This window comes from Candoia aspera, chromosome 1 (assembly GCF_035149785.1).
Source record: "Candoia aspera isolate rCanAsp1 chromosome 1, rCanAsp1.hap2, whole genome shotgun sequence".
Taxonomy (NCBI): Eukaryota; Metazoa; Chordata; class Lepidosauria; order Squamata; family Boidae; genus Candoia; species Candoia aspera.
In genome coordinates this window covers 166,969,289-166,996,536 of record NC_086153.1, presented here as the reverse complement: position 1 = coordinate 166,996,536, position 27,248 = coordinate 166,969,289, and the positions used below count along the sequence as shown (strand labels likewise).

At 39.4% G+C, this 27,248-nt stretch overlaps 1 protein-coding gene across 12 annotated transcripts in view; it reads right to left on the bottom strand.

The window, feature by feature from the left end:
* Positions 1-27,248, bottom strand: part of COL6A3 (collagen type VI alpha 3 chain) — a 108,587-nt gene that overhangs the window by 62,556 nt on the left and 18,783 nt on the right. For 11 of the 12 annotated variants that reach the window (XM_063317841.1, XM_063317845.1, XM_063317842.1 and 8 more), the window contains exons 2-8: positions 25,200-25,338; positions 17,963-18,562; positions 12,540-13,142; positions 9,068-9,664; positions 6,818-7,381; positions 2,975-3,574; positions 1,630-2,229 (exon numbers count right to left, since the gene is read on the bottom strand). In XM_063317841.1, coding sequence (XP_063173911.1) covers positions 1,630-2,229; positions 2,975-3,574; positions 6,818-7,381; positions 9,068-9,664; positions 12,540-13,142; positions 17,963-18,562; positions 25,200-25,290 — 3,655 coding nt within the window. In that variant the 5' untranslated portion in view covers positions 25,291-25,338. The remainder of the gene's footprint in view (positions 1-1,629; positions 2,230-2,974; positions 3,575-6,817; positions 7,382-9,067; positions 9,665-12,539; positions 13,143-17,962; positions 18,563-25,199; positions 25,339-27,248) is intronic. The other variant, XM_063317848.1, reaches the window with a different exon arrangement.

Here is a 27,248-nt window from a genome sequence, read left to right as displayed (position 1 = left end):
AAACCAGACCAGTCCACCTCCCCAAATACATGGATTTCTGCACAAGAAATTGAAATTTGTTTTATTTATTTATCAAATTTCATCGCCGCCCATCTCCCCTCAAACAGGGACTCTGGGCAGCTTACAATAAAGTACAATATAACAAGGGATTAAACTGGTTTATAGCCAAGGGGCAGATCCACACTTTCTGCTTGGCTCATCACCAGTGCAGGTCACTCACCTCTTCCTAACTGCAGGAATAGATGATGTTGTCCTCCTCCTAGTTAATTGCAAATGCACCCCACACCTATGTTTTCCAGTTTCAATTCAAAGCTATTTTTTTCCAACCAGAGCCATCTTAAGCTCTTCAGAGCAGATGACCTCTGGCACTTCATTCCATTCTAGTAGCAGGGCCCCTCCCTTCCAGTGGCTGGTCACTGCCCTGGGCAGCCATTTCAGCTTGAATTGCAGGGTTGATATGTTCTCCACTTTTTTCATAATCTTGCAGTTGATTCAACAGTGGCCCATCCAGTCAATGAACATTCCTCACCTCTAAAGGCTCATGTTCCATTCAACCCATACACCTTTTGGCTTCTGCTCAGGCTGGGTGAAGTATGCTCCCCTTCCTTTTCCACCCTCTGCACAGTACTTCAAAGCTTCTCTTCCCTCTTCCTTTCCCTTTATTATTATTTTTAACATCTTTAATTTTTTTAACATCTTTATTTTTTTTAACACCTTTAATCTTTAAAGGTTGCTCCTTTGTCTCTATGAAGCTGAACTATCAATTCTTCCTTGCTAACACAGTTTGCATGGACCTACAAAGGGACATAAGAACAAAATAACAGCTTGCTCCCTATTGCTTTAATTATGGTAGTTATCAGAGGTATAATGATACCATAAGAGGGAAAAAGAAGAAGAAACAGGTTTGTGTTGGTGCAGAGGAAATAACATGGGAAGCAGGGATGAAGGTGTTGGTGTGCACAAAATCTGGGAAAGCAAAGGAAAGTCACAGAGACTCATGAGGAGGAAACAATCCCTAAAGGGAAAAGGCAGGCACCAGTAGACCCAGCCACCCAGTTGCCAAGCACCAAGGCTTGCCTTTCCAGTATGCGTGAGAAGGGCCAGAAGCAGAGGTGTGGCCAATCAGGCCATATAAGTAACCAAAGCCAAAGTTGCCAGCCCACTACAATCTAGACTGGAAATTCTGAAGCTGGTTTAAGAATCCCCCAGGAGCACTATGGGAGAAGCAGCTTAAGCTGCAGGGCAGAATTGCCCTAGAGGTCCAGATTTGTTGATTAGAGGTAAGCAGCTCCATTCTACCAAGTTTACTCAAAAGCAAGTTCTAAACTGAACCCCTAATTAAACATGCAGAAGAGTACAATGTGAACACTGTATTGAACTTAGAGTGTTAGAAAGAAAACTGAGCACTGAATTTTCAACTTTGCTTTTTCCTGCAACAGTTCCTGTTGCTAAAGAAGCAAACTGACTATTTTATTCTACATAAAACAGTGTGTTGACTCCAGCTGTAGGTACTACTGAAGTGAAACGAGAAAGCAATTTTCCTTTTCATATACCTATTTCTTTAGATCCCCTGAATACTAATTTCTATGATTCCATCCCCACATTTTTATTTTAAAATGAAAGACTGACCAGCAATCACTTCAGTTGGTAGTTCAGTTGGCTCTTGTGGTGCCTCAAATGATGCAAACAACCGTTTTTCTATTGTTGGGAGCTCAGTAAACTCTCTTACAATAAATGCAGTTTTGGGATTGTTGGTGATCCTTTGCAATTCTGCACTGTCAACCTGTCTTGTTCCAACTCCCAGGGTATTAATCCCAGAGTTCTGCACCAGAATAGAAGGTCTGCTGATATCATCCTGGGATCTCCCTCCAAGCAAGAGGACTAAATGCTGTGGGACTCCATCTTCTCGCCTACTTCCTGCTGATCTGATAAACAGGGTCTTCATGACATGGTCCAGAGCTTTCCCAACATTCAGGGGAGAACCTCCTTTGTGCCTTAAGCGCCGTATGGCTTGTAGCACATTTTCTTTGGTTGAGTAGGTTTTTAAGTTGAACTCGGGGAACACTTCATTGCTAAATTGGACAACAGCGATTCTCACTCTGCTTGGTCGAACATCTAATTGCTGGACAATCCGTAAAATGAAATCACGAATATGAGCAAGCCCATCTGGTCTGACATCATCAGAGCTGTCGATAAGGAAGACAATGTCCTTTGCTTCACTGTCAATTTCTACAATGGGGAACAGGAAAGGGGGAATGAGAAAACAGAATGAGTCTGGTTTTTTTCTCACAGAAAGGAGTATATGTTTGACATACAGGTTCAGTCCCTAGCTGGCCCCTGTCCTGAGTGAAGAGAATCTGAGGTAGCAGCAGTGGACAATTTAGAAGCCCTGTCAGCTGAGAGAGGCAGGGCTGGTCCAAAAGGACCAGTGATCTGATGCAGTGTGAGGACAGCTTAGACATTAAACAAGTTTCTGAGTTACAGGAGGTTATTTCCTCCAGGGAGTATTTCCTCCTTTATTTATTCCAGTATGAAATTCCAGTATTTTATCCAAGGGCCAAATGGTGTGAGAAAATATACAAATATTATGAAAATACAAAATGTGTATGTTTGTTGTGGCATGAAAAATAGGTACAGAAACAGAGTTTACACTTTATCTTCCTCTGGTTTCTTAGTCAAAAACCTCCCTTTCAACTCTATTTTTGTGCTTTGGATCCCTGAAAATGTGGCAACCCCAGCTCCCAGGTGGGATGGTTGTCATCTTGGTCCCAGTACAGAAATAAAACACAGTTGAGCATGGCTTGGGTCTAGAGAAAAACTAAGCTCTGTCTTGCCAAGTGCTGAGAATGATGCAACTCTGTGCTGGTCACAGTAGCAGGGAAGCAGGAAAGATGTCCCCGGTAGAAAGAAGGGGTGATAGCAAGGCAGAGGTTAGGCTACTGTTCTACGCAGACAGTCCCACAAATCACCTTACCTGGAGGGCGACTTGTATCAGTAATCAGTTTTCGTATCTGCTGGGTAGTTAATGTTGTAAGAGGAGATAACAATTTCTGTTCCAGACTAGGTAGATCTTGGTAAGTTGACACTTGAAACACATAATCAGGACTAAGTGCTATTTTGGTCATTTCCTCAGGATCCACATTCTTTCCAATAGGAAATGGTGCCACACCAATCTGTTTGATCAAATGTACAGGGTTCTCTGTATCATCATGAGGTTGGTGGGAATAAAGAAGGATTAAAAACTGAGGTGCTCCTTCCTCTATGCGGCTTCCAGAAGGCCTTGTAAAGATATTCTTTGACGCATATTCTAGGGCAGAACCAAGGTTCACTTGCCTCCCACCTTTGGGACTTAGTCTTCTCACTGCAGCTAGTACTTCCTCCTTGGTAGAATGTGCATTCAGCAAAAATTCAACTTTGGGATTTTCACTGAATTGAATTACAGCTACTCGAGTGGCATCTGAACCCACATTCATATTGTTTACAAGCCGTTCGATAAATTCACGAACTGAAGGGAACTCAGGAATTGCAAACTGAGAGCCATCAATAAGGAAAACAACATCTCTCTTCATATCTCCTATAGAACAAAGAATGATATTAGATGACAGTCAGAATTATACTAGCAAATAAAATTCAACACATTTAAAGGAATAAATTAACTAATACTAACAGGCACACAGTACTGAGCATTATTAAAGAGCTAAAGAAAATAAACTCTGCAAGCTTGATTGGAAAATAGTGTTTCTGACCACTTTAGCTCAGATTTTAGTTAAAGAAAAATATTCGAAAGAAGAGAGTCCATTATAGATTTTTTTCAGACATTTTTCAGGCATTACACTAAATTGACAAATAATGCTTTCATTTATAGATTTTACTTATTTCATTTCTATTGCACATTTCTTCTACAAAATTCTCAGGGAGATACACAGGGGGTTTCCCTACAAGTACATGTTATCTGCTTTACTAAGCTGTGCAATTGTTGAGTCATGTAATGTATGTTTATTAGAATTGTATGTATGTAATGCATTATTCCATTTCCAGAGCCTTTGTATCATAGAAACAAAAATGTTGATCGAATAAAATACAAAAAGAACTCTTAAGTGATGGCTTGTATCTTACACACCTGGAAATTCTAATCTATATTTAGGACAATATATAATGGTTTATTGTGATGTGCAATTCCAGTTAGCCTAGAACCCCTCTGAAATGGAATAACACATAGTATCAGCCATTCTACTGCTACAGTATATGCAGGAGACTATCATCACTATCAGGGAGACTTGCCTATTTTTCTGTGTCAACCTGCAGGGGAAGTCAGGGTCATAACTGCTAATAAATGCTATAACACAGGAGTTATATCCATATAATAATCTTTGTATCTATAAATGCATGCAGGCATGCCCTATCTCCCGTACAAGAAATATCTAGAAAAAAAGAAAAAGAAATGTAACTTAGGAATGTAACCTAGAGTTACTTGGTTACTCAATGGTTTGATTACTCAATGGTTACTCAACATTTTGTGCCCCATTTATGGATAGGGAAATAGTGGGAAAACTCTTCAGCAAATTTCTCCAGGAAGAGAAGTTATCCAATATTTTTTGGATGGAGTTCATTGCTAGCAATTGAAGTAGTATAATCCCTCCCTCCCTCCCTCCCTCCCTCCCTCCAACTCTCTTCTTTCTTTCTGTTCCCACTGCATGTGGCAAGAGCAGCAACTGGGTGGCCACCTGGCTGCCAGTTTTCATTTTTCATAATGACCAGGACTATCATCATTTCTGGGCATTAGGGAAGGAAATGTTGGTTGCTGCAAAAAAGGAAAAATCATTAGTGGCTTTATTTATGTAAAGGGGAGGTGGGGGAATGAGAAAAATAAAATCTCAGAAATGTTCATAAAAATGTCTTCTGTCTCTACTAATTATAGGGTTGTGAAAATGTGATTAGTCTCATCCAGAACTCTGAAGATACCAGATGGTTGAAGATAATGCCTATTGAAAAGCAGCAGCCCATTAATTTTGGCTGGCCCATGTTCATCATCTGCTTTGTTTATTATAAATAGCAAAATATAGTATAATAAGAAAATTATTTTCACCAGGGCCAGGTGGTGGAAAAATCAATTCAGGGGCCAAAGCTTCTATTTCTGCCCTGCTCAGCTCGGCAACTCTTTCTGAAATGAGTTGCTATAAGGTATTCAGTTCACTAATACTAGAAACAAGGACAGCAAATTCAGGAACAAAAAGAATTGTCTGCAGCTTAGTGATATCTGCATTTTCAGTGCCAGTGCCAAAAGGTACCACACCCCTCATCTTCAGGTCCAAGGAAGGTTGTCATCTCTTGACTTTTCAGCTGTCAGCAAAATCAAGAACTGTGAGACACTTTCAGATATCCTGCTTCCAGCTAGGCTCAGGAACATACTGTATTCCTAATAAGGTAATTAAGGGGAGCCCCTGTGTTAAGCGAAGAGCCTCCCATGGGCCTTGGTCATCTCAATCCTGTCAGAGTAGTCATTCAGAAGGAACTCCAGGTTGACAGTATTACTGTGCTGGGCCACAGCAACCTGGACTTTATCAGGACCAGTACGCAGGCTATCAGCAAATATTTGTAGAAAAGCCTTCAACTTTGGGAAACTGCTTCTGGTGCCATCTGTGCCACCCATCAGAAACCCAACATCCTTCTTCTGCACTTCATTAACTGAAAAACGCACAGATTCAGGAGGAAAAAATGAGATTCGTGTTCACATCAACCGTTTCTTAGAATGTATTCGTTTTTGTCTTTTAGTGGATTAATTTTGCATGTTCTATTAACATAGTTAAAATAAAAACTGGGAAAGCAGTGGAAGGAAAGGCATCAGTAAGGGAACAATGGCATAAAACCTCAAAGATGCTCATTACAGAATTTGCTGATAGCTCAGATAGAGAGTAAGAGGTCCAGCAGTTTCTCTGAGGAATCTTCTGCTGCTGAACCTGAAGAAGTCACTTGACTTGAAACACATTGGCTCCTTCATAACACAACTGATTCTTGGTATTTTCAGATTTTTGTTTCTCAGCTTCCTACCTGCATAGTCATTTCCTAGGGATATTCCTGTACCAAAACCTGCCCCTGGAAATTTCCCAGAATAAAATTCCTAAAGGGAGAACTAGCTAGTTTTCCCCATTCCAAGCTTGTTGACCATAAAAGATGGTCCTGAACTTCATACTAAATGTGGGTTCAGCTCACAACGGGATGTCAGTTTTCAGCTGAAGAATTTGTTTGCGAATTTCCCAAAGTGTATTGGTTTCAGTATTATATTTGATTGTACAGGTAGTCCTTGCTTAACAACCATTTGTTTAACAACAGTCTGAAGTTACAACAGCCTCGGAAAAAGTGCTTTTGACTTGTACTTACACTTATGACTGTTGCAAAACATAGCACCACCCCTGCAGTCCTATGATCACAATTTGGGCACTTAGCAGCCAGCTCACATTTACGACCAGTTGCAGTGTCCTGCGGTCATGTGATTGCAATTTGCGACTGGCAAAAAACATCCTTTGGGGAAGCTGGATTCGCTTAATGACTTGTAAAAAATAGTCGTAAAAATCCTGTCAGATAGCCCTCACTTAATGACCGTACTGCTTAACAACTGGTTTTCTGGTCCCTATTGTGGTTGTTAAGTGAGGACTACCTGTAACTGCCTGTGTGTGACCTTTGTGATATACTGAAAGTATATACAGTATATACTGTGTGATATACTGAAAGTCTGTTTAATTGCAGTGGGATACAAGCCCAATCAATTAGTTTCAAAAATAAAGAACATGAAGTGATAAATAAAAATAAAGATATATACCTGGATGTTTAAGCTGTACGGTTTTCAACAGATTGACTATTTCAGGTTGTATGTCTCCAATACTAGAAAGGGCATCAACCTTTAGAATGAACTGAGGGGCATAAACTATCCTTTCTAATTCAACCGGATCTGAGGTCTTGGATTGGATAACAAAAGTGACCACACCAGCTTGTTTCAGGGCATCAGCACTTTCATCCATAGTGTCATCTGATCTCCCAGCAACAAGAAGGACCAGGAACTGTGGCACGCCTTCTTCAATCCTGCTCCCAGCATCTCTCACAAAGATGTCTTTTATGGCATAATCTAGTGCAGCTCCAATGTTCAGTAGCCTTCCTCCTTTTATCCTCATCCTTCTTACTTTCTGAAGGATTTCTGTCTTGGATGGGATGTCAAAGTTGAACTCCACTTGCACATTATCACTAAATTGGGCTACAGCTACTCGTACAGCATCTGGCCCCACATTCAGGTCAGAAATAATTTGGAACACAAACTCTCGAACAGCAGGAAACTGGCCAGCAAGGTTCGCTGAGCCATCAATCAAAAATAAGATATCAATCTTGTTTTCTGGAATGAAGTTAGGTGAAAATATTTAGTATGTATCATTTTATTACAGAATTTCTGTATATATAAGTGACAAAAAATCCAAACCATATTGGTTAGTAAGAAAAATAATTTGACAGAGGAGGCCTCTTTGGCATCTGTGATTAAACTACAAGCTTCCACAAGAGAAGAAAAGAATTGTGATGGCATCAGAGAGAACTGTGGAATCGAAGAGTCATTTTGGGCAGGTCTAGAACTTTCAGGGAAATGAACTATTGGCTCTTTGAATGGATTATGCATATTACAATTCTGGTGATGCTCATGATATAGGAACACCCATCATTCTACCACCTCTTCAATGCTTAAATTAGCCCCTTGCCCTATAGTCTGTTTTCCTTTTCTTAAGGAGTCCCACAGTTGGGACATCTATCACTTTAAGCCTCAGAAGAGGGAAAGAGGTTCTTCTTACAGTATTTTGTTGATAGGAAAAACAAATGCCTATTGTATATAAATATACTTTGCAGCCCTTAATAAAGGGAGCATACTGCTTTCCATGTTGGCATCTGGTCATTGCCCATCTTTTCCTAATGTATTTTAAGGAGTAGGGTCTCCTGATACTGTAGTTCTAAGAACTGATTCACATGGGCACATAATTCCCTTGACAGTAACATCAATAGGTAAGTTTGCATTTGAAAATGAGGCATCACCTCTACAGCACATCATGCTGAGCTCTAGTCTTCATTCTGCAAAAGTTTACCTCTTGCAAAAATGTAATTGTTTTTTGGCTCTTTCACAGACAGTGGAAGAACTGCATAACATTTCACATTGGGCCAGGGGGACCCTACTTATTTTTAAGGGCATGATGTGAAATCTCTCTCTCTCTCTCTCCTTTAATATTTAAAATACCCTGAATTTGTATGTCCACATAATGTCACACGGTTAAAAAAAATATAAAAATCCAGAAGTGCTGAACGGCAGGAAGCATATGCGTGAAGAGACCTACAAGCATGATCTTCCTAAAATACTGACAAGAAACGGAAAGACTATTGGCATCCCTATATTTACCATTTAAACTACTCCCATCACTTGTGCAAAAGGCTTGATTCTCAGTTGGCTTAAGAACATAATGTCTGGACTGAGACATTCTGGCAATGGCATGCAAGCTACAACAGGCTACGATGTTCTCCCACTGGACGATTCCCCTGCTGCTGGGCCTTCCCACCTTTCTCTTCTGGGAAAGAGTGGCCAATCACTCTCCTCATGGGCTGCACTTTTGGACATTTATACTTTTATATATGTGTGTATGTGTATAATAACAGTAATAAAAATTATATGATACTGGCCCAGTGGGTTGTGTAAGTTAGTAGAAAGATGTTTTTCAATGTCCTGGTCTACAGTTGAGAGAGAGAGAGAGAGAGAGACTGGCCCAGTGTCACCCAGCTGCCCTCTGTGCCCAAGGGCAGAGTAGAACCTGCCTCTCCCACTCCTGGTCCAGGACCTTAACTACTACACTGCCACTAGCTGTTAATATAACATACAAGATATAAAATCAAAGATATAATCAGATGGAATGACTATCCTAACAATATTCATAACATTAGTACATTGCTCAAAACAATAAAAATATGACAAATAAATAAATAAATAAATAAATAAAATGTATCTGCATGATAAAAGAAAAATCAATGTAGTATGAAAAAAACAAATTACCTGTTGAAGTGATTGTAACGTCTTCCACATCTCCACTAACGTATGTTGTTAGCGGACTAATCATTTCCTGTGGTAAAGCTGCCAGAGAGCTGAATTCATCCTTAAAATATACTATTTGTGGATTAAATGCGATCTGCTGAAGTTCTGCCAGTCTGGCATTCCTAACCCCAACACAAAAGGTCAGCACTCTTGCACGAGCGAGGGCATTGGCAGCCTCTTGGAAGGCATCAGCAGATGGCCCTGCCGCAAGGAAGACTAGCACTTGTGGGACATTCTCATCTATCCTGCTCCCACCTGCTTCAGTGAAGTGATTGGAAAGGACAAAGTCTAATGCCGCTCCTGTATTCAGTATTGACCCCCCTTGCAGTCTCAACTGCCTCAGGCGAGAAAGGACTTCTGACTTGGTTAGGAACGTGTTTAAAAAGAATTCTGTTTTGGGGTTCTCGCTAAATTGTACTAGGCCGATTCGTACATCATCAATTCCAACATGAAGGGAATTAATTAGGTTCACAAGAAAGTCATGGACAAATGGGAAGTTGGTATTTCCAACGCTGACTGATCCATCCAAAAGAAAGACGATATCTCTTTTGTTTACAACTGCAGTAGAGCACAGAAAATAACATGAGACATTAAAGAAAAACACACCAGTATTGGTCATGTGTGCATTTGGCAACTGCTGTACACACATGTATACCTCATTCAAGAGACAACAGGACTGGACAGGACAGGACAGGACAGCCATGAAGAGAAGAAAAGAAGAACTGAGAGGACGGTCAAGGCTTCCACCTCACGATAAGTCAAAACATGTTCAATGTGCAACTACATTTTAAGCCTTTTGTGATACTTCCCAGAATCCCATTTACAGGTAATGTGTGCTGCCTATGTGTGTCTATATAAGGATTTTCTGATATTGAGATTCTATTCAGCTGAACTCAGTGGACCATGCAATTGGGCTGAAAAGTCTTCCAAAGACTCTTCCCAGAGGCATATTGATCTGATCATCTTATATGGACAATTGGAAAGCCTTAACGTATAAGTTGGCAACATGGTACCTATGGGTTTCCTTGTGTTCATGGACATTGCTCTTGGCATCCAGCTCCATATGAGTTTAGACTTTTAGTATTCCTTAGATCAATCAATCAATGTGAAATTGGCATGTTGTGGTGTTGTATTTATTTACAGGAATGCTTCCAGGCCTCTTAAAAACCTCATAGGCACTTTTAGACTAATGCTTTAGTTGGGAGTATGTATACCAACCCAGAAAAAAAAAAAAATACACAGGTTAACTGGAAGGACATTAACCTATAAAGGAGGGGTAGTGGAGTGACAGGAACAAATTTCACCAATTTGCCTTATTCTTCATGGATATTTTGTAACCAGCCACCCTTGGCTTGGCAGCCATTTTATGTATAGGTAAGTCATGATAACTTCACATGTGGCTTCTCTGGAGTAGCCATCTGCCTACTCCTTTCCTCACTGTTTTATATTCATTGTACTGATTCTAATCCAAAGTTGTCAACACACATATAACACATACCAGTTAATCCTATTTTGCATATGTCAGAGGGGGCCAAATCCATGTCAGCAGAGAACATAGCAGCTCTGAGTTCCTCAGGACTGAGTGCTCTGCTTTGACCACTTAATGTGTCAAAGGGCCGACTTTCCTGCCATGAACTGGGTCCATTCTACCTCTTTACCAGCTGATAAGTTGAATTTTATCTAGAAATGTTTAGATCCCAAATGTGCCTATATTACTAGGCATGGGCCATGGCATAGAAAGTCAAAGAACACTATCTGCAATTAATTCAGTTTTAACAGATTTGTTTTAGATGAGATACAAAGAATTCCACATTCTTTGCACTGGTCACCTTAATCAAAACAACAGCAACACTAGGAAGGTCTATAGATATGGAGACCTTGCCAGAAATGGTTAGAAATGCTAACAAAGGAGAAAGTGAAATCTTCTGCTGCCCATTATCAAGTGTTCCCCACCAGCACCTACTGTTGCCCTATACAACACCCCACACACTGTTCAATAACTTTTCCCAATCCATTGAAGAGGCTTGTAGAGATCGCACAGGGGAAAAGATTGGTTTCCACACAGAATTGGATATAACCTGATAACAGTCAGAAATGCACAGTTCATAAGGAGGAAATGAGGAAATGTACATCTATATATAGTATTTACAAAGAGAAAAAGGGAGAGGGAGGGAAATATATGCATCTTTACAAGTAAAGCAACATTTAAGATCATTTTTAATTTCAATACTAAAATAAAAATGTCACCAGTGATTTGTACCATGCAAGAAAATATTAGTAAGAAATATACATTTTGAAAAAGCTTTAAGTTGCAGATTTTACTGTATTCTAATTAAGGGTAATTAAGTGAGATTTTGAAAGTTAGCACCTTAATGATGATGTACCATAGCTCCAAAATAATTATGAAAATTCAACATTATTGGAAGGGCCATTTAGAAAGCTAACATTTTGTGGTTCTACTGAGTTTTTCCATCTTCCTCATGAGGTGAAATTATGACAAGATTAGATCAAAGAGGTACAATACTACAGGAGAGGTAGGTGACAGAGAAGAAATAGATCAACCATCTCAAGGATTAAACTTTCTGTTAAAAAATCTCCTTCCCTGCAGGTCTTAAAGTAAGATTAAGGATTGTTGAAACTTGAATTAACCTATTATTACCTAATTATAACCTTGCTGGGAGGGAAAAAAGCATCTCTATTAGTTTGGAGGTGGATGTACAAGTCTTTAGAAAAAAAAAATAATAAATCTGTGTATTTCTCTAATATCTTATGGCTGTTAACAAAAAGCTAACAGTTGTAAATGAACTGAATAATTAGATACTATGGCAACTGAGTAAGGAAGACCTGATTCCAACTAGCTCAATTTAACAGAAACATCATGGTGATCAAATTAATAAATAGCCAAATGTTAATAACTTTGAATCTACCATTTTTATATTTAAGGCAGAAGAAATATATGGAAAAATATATCTAACTTAATGTATTCAAATGTTAGCTGCAGTGTACAGTACATAATATCTTCTATACCAAACTTTTAATTGTCAAATTATATAGTTAAATATGAACAATAACAAACCTATCCAGAAGTAACTTCAAACAATGAATAGACTCTACAGGTAGTCCTCATTTAGCGACTGCCTCATACAGCGACTGTTTGCAGTTACAATGGTGATAAAAAGTAACTTTATGACCAATCCTTGCATTTACAACCTTCACAGGTCTGTAAAGCAAAGGAAAGCTGAAGTAAGGTTATAAGTGCAGTTGTGGTTTTGCTTAACAACAGCTTTGCTAAATGACCAAGTTGCCAGTCCAAAATGTGGTCTCTAAAAGTGGTCTACCTGTATGTACTGGCTAGTGGCAGCAATCAAAGAGCAATAGAAGGATTAGTTTTTCTATTTTTAATGAAATGCAAAGTAAAAGGAGCAGAAATTACCTTCTCTTGATGGTATTTCCACAATTTTTATAGGGAGTGACTTTATAGGTGACAAAACATCAGGAATGATGGCTGTTAGCGCAACTGTGCGGAATTCTGTGGGGGTGAAAACCATGCTTGGTTCGTAAGCAATTTGTTCAAGTTCAGCGCGATCAGCATTTCGGGCTCCCACAGCAAGGACCACAATGCCGTTCCTTTTCACTTCTTGTGCTGGCTGGACAACATCATCCTTGGACACACCCCCAGTGATCAGAATCAACATGGGTAGGACACCTTCATCAATCCTGGCCCCAGCAGCAGTGGTGAAGAAGTTGTTTTTAACAAACCTCAATGCTGAGCCTGTGTTAAGTGTAGCACCACCAATTGGTTTTATTTTCCTAACATTGGTAACGATATCTTTTTTCATCTGGAAGCTATTAAAATAAAATTCTGGTCTTACAGTATCTGCATATTGTGCCACTGCAACTTGAATCAGATCTGGTCCAATTTCCAATCTGTTGATGATTTTGGCAGCAAAATCACGGATTGCATTAAAGGGAGCAGTTCCCAAGGCAGTAGAACCATCTATCAGGAAGACTATGTCCCTCTTATTGACTTCAACAACTGTAAGTAACAATATATACGCAGTCAGTGTGCTTACTCATTCAGCAACACTAATAAATTCTGAGCAAGCATTGTTAAACAATCATTTCTATGTGTTGTACAAGGCATTTCATTTACTTTAATTGTTATGTTGAGTTATATTGAAGCATAATTCAAATATATTCAATCTAACTTTATGGTTATGAATCTTTTGCACTTCAATATTTCTGCTTAAAATCAATGGGTAATATTCATGCAACTACATTTTTCTGGCTTTGCAGCAGAATAAAACCAAAGCCTCTAAAATCCCCTCTCCCCTCCCACTTCCCTGCATGGAAAGAACAAGAGAAAGGAACTAAACAAACATTAGCAGCTGCCAAACGTACCTAGGTCCAAAACCTGCAGGAAACCATCATCAGTAGGTGAACAGATTTGTGAAAGAGCACACAATTCCAAGAACCTGATTCTACCTTGGTTATTTTCCCATTAAAAAAAATTAAATTAAATTAAATTAACCTATCACCTTAAAATGACACAGTAATGAGCCCTCATATGGAGTAGTGAAGAAAGCTTTATTACTTGCAAGACCATCTTCTGTTGTTATCTATTCAATCATGTCTGATTCTCAGAGACTGCCTGGACAAGTACCTGTGATTTTCTTGGCAAGGCCCCAGTCCCCCAGCCGGCTTTGCGACTAAGGCAGGACTAGAATTCACAGACTCCTGGTTTCTAGCCTGATGCCTTAACTGCTAGGCCAAACTGGCTCTCAAAACCATTGACTCCCATACAAACTGCCCCCTGGAGCTTCCACAGGGATCCTTTTGCCCAGCCTGCCACAGACACACTTAACATCAACAATAATTTCCATTTTTCCTCAAACATGGAACAATGTGCTGTTGGAGCTTAGGCTGGCTCGTCACGCTCTTTCCTTGTTACACGTTGGGTTGGGCTGAAAACGTTGTTGTTGTTACCAATAGTTTTAATTGCTATATTTAATTTTGTTGTAGATAGGTGTTTGTATGCTACCTTAAGCCAGAAGATGGGTTGTCAGCATGTAATGATTTAAATAAATAAATATCCACTTAAAGCAGAGTGAACTCAGCACTCCGGGGAAACAAACTAATTACCTATTGACATCTGTAAAACATGAATAATATAGAAATTCACATCAATCACTTTTTTGCTCCAAAAATCTATCTCCCAGGGCTATAAGAGAACTAATAACTATAATTATTAACTAACAATTAATTAGTTATTAATAATTCACCTATCAACCTCACCTAAACTTCTTTATCGGTAGAGTAACTACCATACTTGGAAGGAGGATAACATGCAACTTTCCTGTTTTCATACGTATGGTTTCATTTGTCCAGCACAGAAAATAGGGAAACAGTCAAGGACTGCATTTTTCACAATCTCAAGGGCAGGTTTAATTTTTAGAGATAGATTATTGCCATAAAATATGCATATAGCCCACAGTGATTCAAAAAGTCAATTTAATTTTCAAAAATTATGTGAATACAATAAATGTCTGTACTTTGAGACCCTTTCCTCTTCTGGCTCCTTCATGGGGCCAAGGTTAAATGTGACCACCTGGACAACCCCTCCTGAGAGATCCTCCCTGGATGGATGTGGAGGTCTTAGATAAGTATCACCTGGTCTCCAACCTTCCCTTTGGGAAGTACCTTACTATGAAGTATCCTAGAAGAAGCAGATTATCTGGATCCTCTCCAGTCACTTTCAAGCCTAGTTATGGGAGTGATCTCTCTTCCTGATGATCTCTATCAGGATCTGGATAAGGGAAGTCCACCTGGTCCTTTTAGATTTCTCAGTGGCCTTTGATGCCACATCTTGTTGGATCACTCTGGGGTTGGGGATTGGAGTCACTGTTTTGCAAGGGTTCCACTCCTTCCTTAGCGAGTGGTTTCAGTTAGTGGTAGTGCTGGAGGAGGGGTCAGCACAGTGGCCCCTACTTTGTGGGATTCCACAGGGCCAGTCCTCTTCCCCCTGTACTTTAATATCTAAATGAAGTCACTGATTGTAATCCATCTATTTGGGCTGCAGTATCGTCAGTATGTGGGTGATACCCAACTATGTTGCCATCCCAGGCTATAGAGGAAATGCTGTTGATGCCTTTCCTGGTGTTTGGAGGCTGTTGGGGTCTGGATGGGACAGAACAGGCTGAAACTAAACCAAGACAAGACAGAGGTATTGTTTATCCATCAAGGCTCTTCATCGATCCCACTGTTTTCTCTGGATGGGCAGGCACTGCCCATGACTTGAGGGTCCTTCTAGATTCACCCCTTTGGCTAGTCTAGCAGATGGAGGCCAAAGCTAGAGGGGCCTTTGCTCAGCTTTGTTTGGAGTACCAGTACCTGACACAGGAGGATTTTGGTACAGTGACTTAAGCTCTTACACTTACCCAGTTAGACTGTTGCAATGTATTTTACATGGGACTGCCTCAAAAAACCACTCAGAAATAACGTGTACTCCAGAAGGCAGTGGCTCATGTGCTAACCAGCACCCTTCACTAGGAGCATGTTACACCTACAGTATGGACCCTTACCAGGCTGTCAATTAGCTTCTGGGTGCAATTTAAAGTGCTAGCTTTATCTATGAAGCCCTTTATGGCTTGGCACTCAGCTGCCTACAGGACCACTTGCTCCAACCAGACTAGGGAAGAACTGTTCTGGTGCCCCATTTTCAGGAGGAAGCTGAGGCCAGAGGGACGCTTCTCAGTGGCGGCACCAGTCCTCTGAAACAGTCTGTCTCTGAAGAGAAGGCTGGCCTTCCAATTGCATCCAGAAATGTGCTGGAAGCAGAACTGTTCCAGATTGAACTAACTCTGTTTTTATTTTCAAACTATTTTATCTTTGAGTTATATTTTATGGTTATTGAGTTTTTATTCCTACTCTGGAAGTTTTAAATTGTTTTCCTTTACTGTACATTGTGTTAATCGCTGAGAATTATTTGCAATGGGATACAAATAAGTAAATACACATGACAAATGTGCTTAGGACAAAAATGTTGAAAAGTGGCTCCTTTGCTCTGGTTCAGACATAAATCTAGTTCTCACTGAAATGAGAGACTTGTGCCTGTCATGTCACATGGTGCTGCAGGGGAAAGCTCCCCCATTCCAAAAACTCCCTGTATGCAGAAACAGGCAGGACAGGGTATTTACATGAGGTGAGCATATAGAGGTTTGCTCAGTAGAGTACAGTATAATTCTGCATTTGTAAAAAAATTGTCAGAGTAATTGTTCATATGTTTACCAAGAAACCTCCTTTACTACTCCTTAGTAGAAGTATTTATTTGAACTAGAGAGTAACTGTAGAGCTGGTTTCATTATATCTAGATTAATATAACTCTGTGAGAAATTTTGTATTCCAACATAATTCAAAAGTCTAGTTAAAGATCTTAAACCCTTCTACTGTAATAGAAAAAGAGATATTTCACACATGCTCCATTATAAATTATGCAAAACCATAAAGACAGGCCAATCCTATTATCCTGATCCAGACTTCCAGGGGGAAAACCTTAACATTCTCAGAGGCCAGCCAGGCAACCTGAAGAGGTTGGAAAGGGAGAAGGAGTAGCTTTTTCTTCCCTACTTGCCTTAAAAAAACAAAAAACAAAAATCCTCTCTTTGCACCTAGGACTGTCTAAACGTTTCTGTGGGTTGGGTTGGATCCCTCCTTTTCATTTTCTTCAGATCTGAACTGCAACATTCAACTCAAAGGAGATTCCAGATTGAAAAATGGCAGGTTATTTTTCAGTCTGGAATCTCAGGGACAGGAATGATTGCTAAGAGTTTCATTCTACAAGCTGCTTTTATCTTTCAGATCCTGCAAGGCCTTCATAGGCTGATATTAATCTCCTTTCAGAGTTTCACAAAATTAGATATATGTACCCACATCTCGTAGGACTATAAAGAGATAAAACCTGTATTTTTTAATTGGATCTGGAATCCTAGTGGTAGTCAGTGGAGCTGACAAAGCAATACAGTTATATGTTCTGACCTGCAGATGCCAGAAGATATTCTGGCAAATGTGTTAATGATCAAACTTTTCAAATCATCTTCAAAGGCAGCCCCCAAAGTAGAATGCATTGTGATAATCTAGCCTAGTATGTTTACTCCAAGAAAGGGTGACACTCCATTGGTGAATGAGCTGAAACTGACAAGTGATGCTTTGCCCTACTACTGCTCCGTGGATATCCAGGGAAAATAATGGTTCCAAACGAACAGATACGCTCTTTTAGTGGAAACGTAAACATCATTGAAATAGATTGAATTTGTCAGTCTAAATCACCAGCACCTTTGATCTACAGAATCTCCATCCTGGCTGATTGGTTAATCCCCATTCATCCCTATACTTCAGAATAGAGTCTGTTTCTGCACAAAAACAGAATACAAGCTCCCTTGCTTAGCAGAAGCCTAATAGTAGCATCTTCTAGAAGTGGGGAAAAGTCTGACTTGAAATCTGGAGAGCTGATTTGTTGTGGAAGGGTATGCTGTGGGTAAATGAATGTAGTGTAGAATTAAAACTTCCATTTTGGGAGTGCAGGTCATCTCATGTACTATTAGAGATGTATTTGCACGTAACACTTACTGTTAACACTTACTGTTAACCATAAGCAAGAGGCTTACCCATAGTTGGTAATCCAGACATCAAGGCAGCATTGTATCTATGTTTATGCAGTTACACATGAGCATCAACTCTCAACCCCACCTTTTCCATCATTCTCAATCCTCAGTCTACTAAGAGGACTATCAAAAAGGCATTCCATATAAGAGCACAAATAACTAAATGCAAGATAACAGTTCATTAAAAAATACATACCTTCTGTAAGAATGGTTGGGGCATCTAACAAAATGAGTCTTTGGGCCACTCCAACAATGTTTGGCAGTAAGAGTTCTTGAAGTTCACCAAGGTTACGTGTATCCAGGGCAGTAAATACGAAGCTTGCATCAGTAGCAATTTGCTGAAGCTCTGCATTGTCAGCATTTTGGACCCCAATGCTAAATGAGAATATACTAGCTTTCTTCATGGCTAAAACTCCTTCTCTTATGTCATCACTAGACTCAATGCTACTTATGAGCACTGAAATCTGTGGCACGCCTTCCTCTATCCTGCTGCCTCCTGAGCGGGTGAAGTGTTTTTGCATCACAAACTCAAGAGCGTCCCCAATATTAGCTTCCTCGCCACCAAGAATGCTAAGGGCCTTCACTGCATCTAGAATATCAACTTTCTGGGTGTAGCTGTTCAAGGAGAATACAGTTCTGGGTCGATCACTAAACATCACCACCCCAATGCGTATGAGCTCAGGTCCAACTGAGAGTCTTTCAATTAAATTTGCAATGAAATCACGAATGGCTGAGAAAGTGACAGCGCCGTTGTTTGATCCGTCAATAAGGAAAATAATGTCAGCAGATTCTTGTGCTTGAAAAAAAGAGAAATGCAACAGGTGAAAGCATTAAACCAAGTGAATCCATGCAAGTTGAATAGTGTTCTGACATGTTTCTTTGGAAACCAGCAAGAAACACGAATATGGAGGAAAAAAAACACATGATGGCCAAAGTCAATGAAACTTGCCTGCCAGTTCTGCATTCTGATTGAATATGAATGATCAGTCTTCAGAAAAATTACCCCAAGGACAGTCTTTCCCACTGTATATTCTAATAAATTACTATGTTTTGCAATCACAGGTGGGCCACTCTCACTCACATTAAAATAGAATGAGGCTCCAACACAACCTCATCATCGGAGAAATGTGACTTTTGTACTTGGAAGGGAGAGTTGTTGTCTTTTATGAGCCAGTGCATGCACAACGCCTTCTTGTGCTACATTTTCAGTCGCACGTAGCCCAGGATTTATTCCCAACACCCACAAAATGTGACAAAATACAAATGGGAGATGTTTTTCATTCTGAGATTAAAGATGGAACAGAAATAAGAAACAAACTTGGAATCCTCTACACATTTGCTTCAAAGGGTCTTGCATCATAGAAAAATGCATAAGATTGCATGGGAAATGAAGCAATCATGCATTTGTTTTCAAAATGCAAATCTGAGTCAAGTGGATAATGATAATAAATGTTATGGAACAATAGTAAAATTCTAGGGAGCTAAGAAAAAGTATATTTTTCAAAGAACACAGAAAAGACTTTAAAGACCTATCATGTTAAAAAAATGTAACCTCTTAAATAGAGGATTATTTGGGAACTGGGAACTGTACCCATAAAAGTTTATGTTTCCATGTATTAAAGAATTAAATAAGTAGTTCATTCAAAGGCCACATAACTTTATGTATGTATGTATGTATGTATGTATGTATGTATGTATATACTGTATGCATGTATGTGTACCTTGGCATATTTTCTGTATCTTCAAAAGATAATTAGATTATATTTGTTTCTATATTTTCTAAATATAATCTACATAAAGACAAAGTGCAAAAGAATAGAAAGTAAGCATATATAAGTATGCTTGCAGATGTCATTTATGTGAATATAACTTTAAAATAATCTCTACAACAAAAATGTACTTCTGATTTTATTGTTCACATATACCACTGGATATTCAATCAAGTAATGCAGAATCGTGTTAAAACAGAGTGATAAATCCAGTCATAACAGAATTATCCAACCATATACGCTATGCCTGTTTCTGGATCTGCAATAGAGAAACCTAATCATTGCATGGAAAATATATTCCTCAACTGAGAAGATGGGTTTATCACAGGATTATGATCATGTGGATTACCCATTTCAGGTCTCTCGCAGTTGGCTAGAATCTGTAGATTATATTCAATTACTCTACAGTATTTCTGCCTGCTTGGGGAATGACCCTACTGCTGAATTTGTTTCTTCCTCCCCCTTGCACAAGTCTGCACGCCCATCACTCAGGAAGTCTGGGAAAGCCTGCAGAGCTCATTGGAGGAAGCTGTAGCGATATGCAAAGGGGAGACGTGAGAGCAACGAGAAACCTAGTTGTGTCTACGGAATAGATACATGGAACAGTTCACACAGCCTAGTAGCCTAAAGTTTCTCATTTATCACCTAATCTTGTGTTAACTACTCCGAGTCCTTCCAATCAAAAGTTGTCTGTCTGCCTGTCTGTCTATCTATCTGATAAACACATTTAAGCTTTGTTCAGAATTCCCTGTTTATTATTTTAATAATCAGATTCTTAGCCATATATTCTTCTCAGTACTACACTTCTAAAATTCTAGTATGTTGAATTTATTACTTGACCTAAAGTTTTCATAATATAGCCTAGGAATAAACATGCAATGAATGTATATAAAGAAAGGACTTTTAAAGATGTGTTTGTTCTTTCTTTCCAGCAACTTTTGGGAGAGCCTCTTATGTTACCTAACTTTAAAATATACCTCATAAGAACCGGTTTGAATGTGCAGAGACTCTCTCATTCCTTCTAAGCATGATATCTGATACAGGTGTAGCTCAAAGATCAGCCACATCTCCTTCTCCCTTTTTAACTATCATCCCAGATGAAGATTTCTTGGAAACTCAGAAAATTTGGAAAATTTTAAATTAGCCTAACTTGTTTTAAAAACTGTTTTTACAGATTTTCTATTAAATACTGCAGATTGCAAGGAAACAGGAAGACAGTATATATAACTGTTGGATAATTTGTCACTGCTGAAGAATCCCATTATACCAGAGAATACAATGAAGGCTTAAAGTATTGATGAAAGGCAGATTGAAGCATGCTTTGTTAAGAGTTTCAAAACAGCAAAGAACTGATGGCTTAAAAAGGAAGCAGTAACTAAGGCAGTGTGTAATTTATTCCAAGGCAAATTCAAGGTTGAAGTTTCCAATTACACTACTGTTGAAGATTAAACACTTGTAAATACTAGGATAACCAACATGTCTTCCACTATCCATTTAAAAACAGTTGCTTGTAGTATTTAATAGGGGGCATTGTTAAATTCACAGAGTTGTCATTTCAACTCACGTAAAAAGAGTAATTAATTAGCCAACATGTTAAATTCTTGAAATACACCCCTTTATTCCTAGAAAAAATACTTCTCCACATTATTGTTGGACACAGGTAGCCAGCATGATATGTGAATGCATGTAGAGAGAGACATCCATCTTTAGAACAATCACTTGGTGTTGTTATTTTTGTACCCTATACATTTTGAGGATAATTGACACCTTAAACGTTGGAACAGAACTCTGCCTGCAGAGTAGCACATGTACTTATGAACTCTTAGTACGTTATTGCCGCAAGGTGACACATCCAAGAGTCTTCTGCTAATATGAAGGCCAACCAAGAACATCTCATGCTCAGCATCTCATGAAGCTCCCAGAGCACTAGTTCATTGAGGGGAGAGACCAACTGCTGGACAGCAGAGTCCCGTAGGTAGCCGGGTGGCTCTCAGGGGAGGAACTGCAGGGAAGGTACAGTAAGTATCCATCCAGTGATAAGCCTTTCACACCTTGGCCCCCACAGCTCTCTAAGCATACTTCAAATAATGCATCTTCCTTTCACTCCATTGCACTTTTTTGCAATGTGATTCTTTACATCAAAATCTAGTTCGACTGATACTCTGTTTTAAAAGTTAGGGAAATCCTTCCTGGAGGTAAAATTAGTACAGATTTCTTGGCTAGGCTTTTTAAAAAATAATTTTTACTTAAATATATGGCAATAAAATGAAATAGCTTAGCAGAGAGTACTTCCTGATTTCCTCTATGAATCTCACTATATGCCCTATTTGTGAAAACATCTGGCAGTGAATCATGCAGAAACATAACTGAGCCAAAGTGAAAAGTTAATAAAACAAGACAAATATTATGAACCATATTTTTGCAGCATAATTCCTTTCATGCATTCCAAGGTATGAAAACAAAGGTCTGAGGATGCAGGATTGCAGAACAATCATTGGTAAATTTAAATCAATTAGATTTCTTGCTCTATTTCATCATTTTCACTAATCAAATAAAACCGTTTGTATTCCAAACAGATTGTTTCCTCCCCTCTTCTTCTGTTTAATGGGGGGGGGGGAGGCCTACAGGAGATTTCCTCCATGAGTCTGCCACCTAGCTGGGAGGCAATAGCTTCTGGTCCCCTTTCTTCTCTTTGTTCCTTTGTGTGTCCAGGAGGACAGAGATTACTCCAAAGCTGGGGAGAGGCACAGAGAAATCCCATCCAATGGCAGAAAGGTGTTTATATGAAGAAAAACTTTGTTTTTAACCCTTTGCATGTGCAATTTAGGCTTTTTAGGCAATTCTCATTATAGCTAAGGAGAAGCTCAACATCCCACAATTAACAAATTGCAAAACATTGTCAGAAAAAAGTGTTCTCTTCCAGCTATCACTAAGAGTAGTGAGATAAAGGCAGATGTCTTATTCCTTGTGCCTTCCATGCCATTTTGTAAAATCTTAAAATATTATGTGTTATAAATGCTATAATTCTGTAATTTTATTTGTCTGGATATTACACACTCCCTGACAGGAGCACTCAAGCATCCAAGCATGGAATAATTCATGCAGTGCTTTAAAACAAAAACACACAAAGTGAAGAAAATATTTGCAACAATATTCTGTTCTGCGTTTCTTTCCCTCATCATTTTTCTTGCATTCTTTCTCTATACTGCATGCCATTTCAGCATTAGCCATGCATCATAAAGACAGAAAATATTAGTATAGCAGTAGAAGTAAAGTTAATGGTTATTGTTACCTTGAAATGACCTTGCACTACATATCAAAGTGCTTAAAACTATGGAAAAGTAGCAAATATTTCCCTCAGGCACAAATATTGCAATGTCAGAGCAGAATGGTGTTACCTGTGGTGTCTTTAATCCCTCCTTTTACTCCAGCCATTTCTAGAGCCATGGATGAGCGAATGCTTGCAACTAAGTCTCCCACAATGCCGTGGAGAGCAGTAAAGTTCTCTAGGTTGAACAGGTGCATATCAAGGGGTTCACTCGCTATTTCCTTTAATTCCCCTTCCACTGCATCCTGCACTCCGATGGCAAACATGTTAACCTCAGCAGATTTAAGAACAGATGATGGTAGAGCCACATCATCTTGGGACCGTCCATCCGTTAACACTATAATAATCTGGGGGATGCCATCACTCACTCTGCTTCCAGCAGCTTTAGTTAGATGGTTCCGAATTAGAAATTCTAATCCTTGTCCAGTCTTGGTTCCTCCCCCCATGTAAGGCATGTGTGAAATATGGAAGAGGACATCTTGCAAAGTATGATAAGTGTTTAACTGGAACTCTGAATGTGGGTTTCCGCTGAACTGGACCAGACCAAACTGAAAATCATTTCCACCCACATCTAATTGTTTTACAACATCATACAGAAACTCCCGAACAAGTTGGAAATGTTCCTTTCCAATGCTCCAAGAGGAATCCACTAGAAATATTATATCAGCAGCAGCACCGATTTTGACATCTTTAAAAAAACACATTGATTTATGATTTTCCAGAGGTCATGGAGGGGGGGTGAAGATCTTGTCCTACATTAACAGCCAAGCCCTTTTTTCATATCACCAACAACATTGGGTTCATTTACACTGGAGCAGATGGAAGACTATTTCAATCTTGGCCATTATTGTTGTTTATCCAATATTGAGTGATGAGGCAATTTTATTCCTGAAGCAGCTTGCAGAAATGCATTTTCCTTGCTAAGCTAGAATTGCTTCCACTGCAATATTTTCTGGTTATGGTATGATTTTGGTAGGATTTCCATGCAAATGCTCAGTCAGCTCAAGTCACAAACTGCACCAGGTGGGGTGCATCTCTGTTAAATTCTGTTTGTACTGATCTGTGCTTCCAGGGGAAGGGGGTATAAGAAGCTAGATAATTTTCCAGTGCCAACTGAAGGTTTGAGGAAATATCCCAATGATTCTCATGAGCCCCTCAGCTTCCTCTTGCTTCCCAGCAGTAGGAGACAATAAGAGAGGAATTTTCTCAGTTCTTTCTTTTATCAGGTTGGAGGGGGTCAACTTGGACAGCACTGAATGTACCCAACTGAAACTTTGCACAGGGGTTTCCACTGAACAGGATCACCCACTACCTAAAGTGTTGCTTCTCTCTCTCTCTCCCTCTCTCTCTCCCCCTCTCCTAGTTCACACATCTGGTAAAGCTATGGTTTTGGCTTAGTGTCCTGCATGACACTAACCACTGTGAACCCATAGTTTATGGCTTAGCATTCTATGAGAACTCAGCTACTTGTAGCATATTCAGTAACTGATTTTCACCATGATACCCAGCAGTGCAATCCCTTTTTGGAGAAGAGTCCCTCCCTCTGTTCCCTGAAATTTGTGTCTTAGTTGCTGTCCAGCAGGTCAGTGAAACAAAGAGGGAAGAAATGAAGGAATGTATTTCCTTCTCTGCTCCATACTCTGCCTGGCAGGTGCCTAAACGGAAGAATGGAGGTCTTTGGCGGGGGGTGCTAATGGAAGGAGTTTAGGGACAGCTTGCAGGAGCTGATTTGAAGTAAGTTCTTACTAGTTCTGCATTTTCTTATTCTGGCACATGTTAAATACCTTTGTATAGTACCAATATTATAAGAACATGATGCTGTCTTTGTTCATCAGACAGTAGAAAAGTCGAATTAAAGATAATCCAATGTGTAATATTTCCTAAATATTTTGTAATATTACTTAATTCCTCACTGCAGAAAAGAAGAATCCAGCCCAAAATCAATCATCTATACCCTTGGAAAAAGAAAGTTAACCTCTTTAGAAACGTAAAATATGAAAGTTGGCTTCTGCTGCCAAAAAAATCCCCATTTTTCCTATGCTGTGTCTGTATCCCAACAGACATAGATCTATACCAGCAGAGCCATTGTATGAGGATGAAGAGGGTAGATACAGCAGATGCAACTGCTGGTTCACCAAGACAGGAGTGCAAGAGATGTGCTACATACAATAAATATGTCTATGTACACACATTAAAGGTTCAAGGATAGACATTGGCAATTGGTACAACAGCAATAGACAACAGCAATATATTTTCCCTTCCAATTTTCCAAGAAGAACTTGGGATAAATCTTGCATTTTTAAATACTGAACCATTTAAAGGTAGAAGGAACTTACTAGTACCTTTCTGCTGTGCATCAGCCTCATGATTGCCTGAGAGTAAAAGATAACAGATTGTTGCAAAGATCAAATGGTGATATTTCCTCATTTTGTTTGGTTATGAGTTGGTTAGCTTTTCAAAGCACCAGTTTTAGATCTAGAAAGAAATGAAGATGTTGTCAGTTAAGTATTCCTGTTGAAATTTGATATCCTCTATCTATCTATCTATCTATCTATCTATCTATCTATCTATCTATCTATCATATATCTATCATATCTAATAATAATGATGCTGAGTTTGTTTTTGTTTATATATAACAAAAGTGAAGACAGTGTCTTCACTAAAATATTTCATTGATGTTCATAAGAAGACTTCTTTTTTCATCCTTCCCGGAACCAGCTAGTGGTAGTTGGGAAGTTATTTATTGCAGAGTTTTACTGACATCCCAGGTATCTTCCATTGAAAAAAATAACCACACTTGGGCAAAGTGGCCTCTCTATTCTTTGCCCTCACCTCTCCCAGAATATTTCTCCCCTTGGACTTGAGGTTAGTAAGACACATCTTGAATAAGCTCCCAGTGTTGTAGCCTCAATACCACCCGTTTCAACCACTGGTTCATTTAGGATATTCAGTTCAAAGTTTTCTGTTAAGAACTGAGGTAGCATTTGGCCTCCTGCATTCCGTATCCAGTATTTAATGGGTTTCCCCTCCCCCACATACAGGTAGTATTCAGTGACTGTTCAAAGTTATGACATCACTGAAGAAGATTTATGACTGGTACTCAAAGTTGCAGCCATTGCAGTGTCCCCATGGTCACGTGATTGCGATTTGGGTGCTTGGCAACTGGCATGCATTTATAATGGTTGCACCATCCCACAGTCATGTGATTGCCATTTGCGACCTTCACAGCCAGCTTCCGACAAGCAAAGTCAGTGGGGAAGCCAGCAGGAAGTTGCAAGTCGCAGTCATGTGACGTTGCATTTAACAACTGCGGGTGATTCGCTTAACGACAGCAGTCGGAACTGGTGTGCATGTGACATTTCACTTTACAACCACGTCACTTAGTGATGGAGTTGCCAGTTCCAGTAGTGGCCAGTAAGTGAGGACTACCTGTAAATGGAGGTGCCAGTTTTCAATTAACTGAAAGTGTCTCATAGTTTCAATTCAGTTTACTTAGTACATACATATTTCAAATTCTGAGCTTATTAATGAACCCCCCCCCAATATTTGTAAAGAAGATAAGCTGTCAAAGACATGCCAGTTGGCAACAAATCATATATTCAGAAACTGAGCATCATCTGAGAAGTTAATTTATACAGACAAGGTAGAATTAACATAACTGAAGCTAACATTCATTGATGATTTCTCCTAGAAAGTATTTGAAAGTTCCTTTGATGGGATCAGGAATGAAAGGAGTTACTGAATCACAGACGCTGACTATGGCTAGATAAATAGGAATGTTTAGGTCCTCTGCATACTTAAGTTACAGCCAAGAACATTACACTCAATTCAAAAAGTAGCTCTAGCTATGTGGTGGTCAGTTCAAATCCAGATGTACTGTTTCTTTACCATCTTAGAAACACAGAGTTTACTTTGAGCTCAAGAGGGAGTTCAACACTGTTACCCTGGCAAAACCACAGAACATACTGGTACCTCTGAAGTCACCACAGAATGATCCCAACTTTAGCATGGTCAGCTGGGCAAGGGCAAAACTAGAGCTTTAGTTAGTAGTTGCTGAATAAGTAAGTGAGTGGGGAAAGCCTGGCATCTAGCTGGCTGATAATCTTGGATGGGAATTAAAATGCCCTATTGGGTATCGTGTTTGATCCCTATGTACATTTAAGTTCCACACATAAGATCCCCCTCCCCCATTCAGTGTTAATGGCCAAGCTCTGGGTACAAATATCTCTCTTACCTTTTGCACAAAAGCAAGAAGGATTTTCCTAGACTGCCAATGAAGTGAAAAATCAGATTAGCAGTGAGCCAACGTGGTATAATACTTAAGGTGATGGTCTAGGACCAGTTACTATCTAACTCATAGTATTAGTAGCAGTGGTGTAGTAGCA